Consider the following 6,764-nt stretch of genomic DNA (forward strand, 5'->3'; position numbering starts at 1 on the left):
ACAGCCAGCTTCTTTGGCAATGCATGTTTGTGGCTTACCCTCCTTCTGAAGGGTGTCAATGATTGCCTTCTGGACAACTGTAAGATCAGCAGTCTTCCCCATGATTGTGTAGCCTAGTGAACCAAACTGAGAGACCATTTTGAAGGCTCAGGAAACCTTTGCAGGTGTTTTGAGTTGATTAGCTGATTGGCATGTCACCATATTCTAATTTGTTGAGATAGTGAATTGGTGGGTTTTTGTTAAATGTGAGCCAAAATCATCACAATTAAAAGAACCAAAGACGTAAACTACTTCAGTCTGTGTGCATTGAATTTATTTAATACATGAGTTTCACAATTTGAGTTGAATTTTTGAAATAAATGAACTTTTCCACGGCATTCTAATTTATTGAGATGCACCTGTACTCTTTGTCTTCTAGCATAGTGAGCATTCTAGCATTTCATTTCTTCATATGAAATTTGATTAGTTGTTAATGAGAAAACTCTTGAGAACTAATAAAATCCAGATTAACCAAATAAAATACACAATAACCTTCAAGAAATTAATATCTATAAGATTAATTAATGACCACAAACTGGTCACTCGCAGAATCACGCTATAGCCATTTTCTGATTTTTCATATAGCCTTAAAATGCTGCCTGAACAGAGCAGTCTGAAACATTTTCTCTTGCAATAATGTATGTGTGTGTGTGTGTGTGTGTGTGTGTGTAAAAGCATGATTTGCATGTGAGTATTTCTTAGAAACTAGTGGACAAATGCATGCTGTGCAAATCATGAATTTGTGTTAATGACATAGCAGGAAAAAAAAAGAATGCTGGTCACTGCCTATTTTTCATCAGCTAATTTCTTTTCATTGTTTGCTTTCTCTGGACACTGGAGGATATATATATATATATATATTTGACTGAACATTTGAATAACAGTGCAGTACTCTTGTGCTTTATTTCATTCATTTTCATTTTGATTAATCATTTGTATAACATGGGGTGATAAAACGATTGAGGAAATTTAATGTGATGTGACAAATGACATTTGGAGTCTCCTGACTGTGTGCATTCTCTCTTGGGAATATGTCTCTGTAAGCAGGACTGGTGCATGCTCAGGGGTGCACATGCGCATGCACAACCAAATAAAAATAAACAAATGCGCTCTGTAAATAAGTTCAGACCACTCATTTGCATACGAAATGTCTGAAAGTTGTTAATCACCGTTTTAGTTCAACTAAATGTAATATTAAGATTTTAATTCGAACTGAAAGCATAAATCTAGGCTAGGTGCTGACATTTCATTCACTGATGCGCTTCACTCGGCAGCAGCAAAACCAGCAGTGCACAGACTTACTTGCTGGCAACTGGCCAAAATAAAAGCTTGCTTATTTTAGGTTTGAAAATTTAGAAAATTCATATAAAAATTTAATAAAAAAAGAAAAAGTAAATATTAGTATTGTATTTTCAAGTGTACTATAAAATAGTTGTATTTATATTTTTTACTCTTTTATTTTAAAATATAATAGTATTTTCACTATTTATTTTGTTTATTATGTAATTAAAAAAATAAACTAAATAAAGCACAATAATACTAATATTACTATTAATGTTATTTTATTTTTTCATAGTCATATTTAATGAGTCACACTGTGCAGTGTGAGCACCAAACCAAATCTCCAGGTGTTCATATGAGAACCAGGCTGAAAAACTTTTGTGCACCTTGTGCATGCTGGTAGTTTGCAGGGACAGCAGATGTACGCACTTTTTCTTACTGCAGGTTTTTGAAAATGTAAGTTGTTCTTGCAGCTCACTGTTCTAAAGTAAAGAATTTGGATGATGACTGGTGATCTTTTATATGTTAATGCATTAATTAGAAGTAATTTACAAGACAGAGAGCTGAAACCATTCAGTTGCGCACAAGTTCAAGATCATTTGCGATTCATAGATTTCACATCTGAAAGAGGCGTACGTGCATTTTCTGTGCCAATATCTTTGTTTATAACCTTGTTTCGGTCCATTTTAATATAAAAGGCTTTTGCTACTCATCTTGCCCTCAGCCAAAACTATTTACAAATAATAGATTAATGAGAGCAAAGATATACAGTAGTCAACATTTGAAGTGGATCAAAAAGAGTTAATCAAAGTTGTCCTAAGACAAGAACGCATTTTGGTTTTAGGTTTTAGGACAACTTTGATGAAAGGTTTTGATCCACTTCAAATTTTGACTAGTATATACTCAAAACAAATTATATCTCATGTTTAACCACTATAGAGACATCAGAGACAGTGGTATATTCCAGAAGAACTTTAAAAAAGAAGTTTAAAAAACTACATTCAAGACTAAAAAAATTTTAAAACTACATTCTGTGACACAACAACAACAGCATTTGAAAAATTATAGTTGGTTTTGCTTCTACGCCATGACTAACTGAAAGCGGAGTGTTATAAACGGTGAAACGGTTTCCATGGCAATACTGCTAGAATATCACATGGCTGGAAAGACCTTTCAGCCAATCAGATTCAAGATATAAAGATATACCAACAGGGCATCTACTATTTTCAATGAAAAATGCTGATTTCTGGTGACACAAATAGCCTTAGGCAATGCCCTGGTCAACTTAATGCAAATGCAGTGGCAGGCAGTGGGAGAGCAGACAAAGATCTACAACTGGATACTGTGGCTAGGGAGCATACAGAGCCAATCCTCCCTATACGCAAAATACACAAGCTGCGTAGGGCCCCCGAAACACCAGGGGGCTCCCTTGCTCTCAAAGATGATTTAATTTTAGTTTCGTTTTTGAATTTGGCCAGCGGTTATGAAAACATGAATGATAATTTATTTTAATGCAGTGCGGTGTCGCCCTTTCTACGTAAAAATCAGTCAAATCATGTAATGTGAATGTCATACAGTCTTGCTCGAGACTAAAAAACAAGTTGAAAGCGTACCGAGCCACGGAAGAGACACTGTTTCTCAAGCTCTTTCCGCGAGCATGATTCGAGACTGAGTGAAACATGGACAAATGCATTTCATTCATTCGTTCATAACCACTCATACCACACTCCACCGCCACCTCCCCCCCTCCCATCCAAAATTAAGATAATTTTTAGAACCAAGAACATTTGCCCCAAAGTTCCTATCACCTATCATTGCTGTAATAAAAACCTTCCATTTCCGACACAATTAGTATTAATATGTTTTTAATTAAAGTAAGCATACAATTATTACTTTAGCATAACACTTTTGAGAAATTGACATCCTGTGGTGTTGATGTTACACACCATCTAAACAACATTTTGCTAATTCTTTTATAATTAACCATATCATGCATGCAGATATTATGACCTATAATGAATGTCTGAAAGGTGTTTTGATACTTTTAAAAATGCATATGTTATCCCACAGGACCATTTAAGATGAACTAGGGCAAGGCAAACAGCTGTTCACAAACTGTTTAAAAAGAAATGGTAACTAGTGACAGTAATTATTATAAACACTTTTACTTCATTTAAATATTAACCTAAAATCTTGATCTTAAAGACATGCAAAATACATATTCTTATTTTTTCTTTTTGATTATGGGGTGAAATATGCTTATGCAAGACTCAACCATTGACCATTAAAATAAGAAAGAAAAGAAAGAATAGCTAAAAGCTGAATAACAAGATTTAGAGAAGTATTTTGATATCGGAATATTTGGATATCAACAACAACAGCATTTGAAAAATTATAGTTGGTTTTGCTTCTACGCCATGACTAACTGAAAGCGGAGTGTTATAAACGGTGAAACGGTTTCCATGGCAATACTGCTAGAATATCACATGGCTGGAAAGACCTTTCAGCCAATCAGATTCAAGATATACTGTATAAGCAACAGGGCATCTACTATTTTCAATGAAAAATGCTGATTTCTGGTGACACAAATAGCCTTAGGCAATGCCCTGGTCAACTTAATGCAAATGCAGTGGCAGGCAGTCATACGTAACCGAGACGATCTACAACTGGATACTGTGGCTAGGGAGCATACAGAGCCAATCCTCCCTATACGCAAAATACACAAGCTGCGTAGGGCCCCCGAAACACCAGGGGGCTCCCTTGCTCTCAAAGATGATTTAATTTTAGTTTCGTTTTTGAATTTGGCCAGCGGTTATGAAAACATGAATGATAATTTATTTTAATGCAGTGCGGTGTCGCCCTTTCTACGTAAAAATCAGTCAAATCATGTAATGTGAATGTCATACAGTCTTGCTCGAGACTAAAAAACAAGTTGAAAGCGTACCGAGCCACGGAAGAGACACTGTTTCTCAAGCTCTTTCCGCGAGCATGATTCGAGACTGAGTGAAACATGGACAAATGCATTTCATTCATTCGTTCATAACCACTCATACCACACTCCACCGCCACCTCCCCCCCTCCCATCCAAAATTAAGATAATTTTTAGAACCAAGAACATTTGCCCCAAAGTTCCTATCACCTATCATTGCTGTAATAAAAACCTTCCATTTCCGACACAATTAGTATTAATATGTTTTTAATTAAAGTAAGCATACAATTATTACTTTAGCATAACACTTTTGAGAAATTGACATCCTGTGGTGTTGATGTTACACACCATCTAAACAACATTTTGCTAATTCTTTTATAATTAACCATATCATGCATGCAGATATTATGACCTATAATGAATGTCTGAAAGGTGTTTTGATACTTTTAAAAATGCATATGTTATCCCACAGGACCATTTAAGATGAACTAGGGCAAGGCAAACAGCTGTTCACAAACTGTTTAAAAAGAAATGGTAACTAGTGACAGTAATTATTATAAACACTTTTACTTCATTTAAATATTAACCTAAAATCTTGATCTTAAAGACATGCAAAATACATATTCTTATTTTTTCTTTTTGATTATGGGGTGAAATATGCTTATGCAAGACTCAACCATTGACCATTAAAATAAGAAAGAAAAGAAAGAATAGCTAAAAGCTGAATAACAAGATTTAGAGAAGTATTTTGATATCGGAATATTTGGATATTTAGAAATTGCAAGTGTAAATCCAAAGCCATTCTATAGCTCCATCAGAAACATCATCACAAACTCATTCATAAGGTACCATGGACCTTAAAACATCACAGTAAAGGTGTGTTGCTGCATCAGAATATGTGGTGACCCTTGGAGACAAAGGACGCACCATTAGAAAGAATAACCCATCCAAAGATGGCTGCAAGTGAAGTCTCATTCATAATTCAGTCATCTCAGGGGAGACACCACTGCCTGCTTGGCATTCCGATGCCTTCCAGCACCGAACAGACTGTTTGTTTGAGAAAACCAGGTATAGTAGGCTGGTATAAAGAAATAACTTCATTATGCATATGCATATGTAATCTTGAAGAGATACAATGCAGTGCATAAAATTCTTATGGTAAAAGAGATATTTGGAAACCAGTCTAAGTGGAACAAAAGTTGTTTGCATATGAAACTTGTCTGCTGAAACTTGGTGTTCATCATGGCATATTATCCACTATTTATGAAAAGCAGTATGCAGTGTATACTATGTGCATTATGTGGATTTTCCACATATAAGGAATACCCAGATGACCTATACTGCATTTTTCAAACTGCGCAGTACACACCTAAAGCTCACTATATCCCACAATCCAATGGGCTCGACCTGAGCTTCCATTATCAGGTTGACAAATAAACCAGAAGCAATATCAACTACTATTTTTTTTCTTCCATTGCATCTTTATTTTTAAGATGATGGACATTAATTAAACATGCAGCAACATCATAAACAATGCAGCACGCCACTGTTTGAAACAACTTCTGTTGTATTTCTTAAAACACAGAATTCAATATACAGCACACTGTATATTAGACGTTACATTAATTCTTCAAATTCACCTTTTTGCTGACTTTTTTGATTAAGGGACTCCTTATGCCTTATAGGGCCATCACTTTGAGCTATTCTTGTAATGAGTGTGAGATCAGGATGTAACCAGCAGACAAACTGATGATGTCGGCATGGCAATCTGTCATCAATGAAAACACTCTCATGGGATAAGGATCTTGACATTACACCTACCTCTAGCTTGGACCCGCATCCCTACAATAAGTACAAGGACTGGCCAATGAATGTAGAGATCATTTCACTGATTTCTCCTAATTTTTTCTTCATGGGAAAGAGATCACCTTTTTGCTCTTACATAAGTGCTTGGCTCTGTCAGCACTATCTGTCATGCTAGGTTTGTCTTTGCTTAGCCATACTGATGCTGTCAGGATATTTACAGCTACTTTAACACAATCAAATATATGTCTGTATATCTTTAGCTGGACTACTTTCACACAATTAAAGTGCATTAAGTACAAAATTAGTTGTTCCAATTTAGCAAACTTTAAGCATACCAGTTTAGTACACTAAAAGTACAATTGCGGGGTAGTTTTTATTACGTTCATACATATGTAAATGTATTTGTAGTATACTTAACATGAAATAAATGTACTTCAAATACATTTTAGTATATTTATTTTTCACTAGGGTACTCAGCTTATTAATAAATGTAGTATTTTTGGCTAATTTGATAATGTATTCAAGTTACTACAAAGTACACTGTAATGCACTGGCGGAATCTAATATCAGAGAAGCTACAGCCCAGCTACTCTTTTGAAGAAGTATTTAGATTCATTAAAAAGTACTAAAGAAAAGTTTCACTGAAACCTGCAAAGTTTCCTCCTTTTCGGTAAGACGATCACCCTAAAACAATGTGACATAAAATAGT

The 6,764-nt window shown here is 35.1% G+C and overlaps 1 protein-coding gene across 1 annotated transcript in view; it reads right to left on the bottom strand.

The window, feature by feature from the left end:
- LOC107569210 (neurexin-3b-beta) overlaps positions 1–6,089 on the bottom strand; it is a 76,209-nt gene extending 70,120 nt beyond the window's left edge. The window contains exon 1 of the mRNA XM_016255231.1: positions 6,071–6,089. Coding sequence (XP_016110717.1) covers positions 6,071–6,089 — 19 coding nt within the window. The remainder of the gene's footprint in view (positions 1–6,070) is intronic.
- Positions 6,090–6,764: the final 675 nt, after the last annotated feature.

The sequence above is a fragment of the Sinocyclocheilus grahami genome, unplaced genomic scaffold, assembly GCF_001515645.1.
Source record: "Sinocyclocheilus grahami isolate Dianchi unplaced genomic scaffold, SAMN03320097.WGS_v1.1 scaffold1323.1, whole genome shotgun sequence".
NCBI lineage: Eukaryota > Metazoa > Chordata > Actinopteri > Cypriniformes > Cyprinidae > Sinocyclocheilus > Sinocyclocheilus grahami.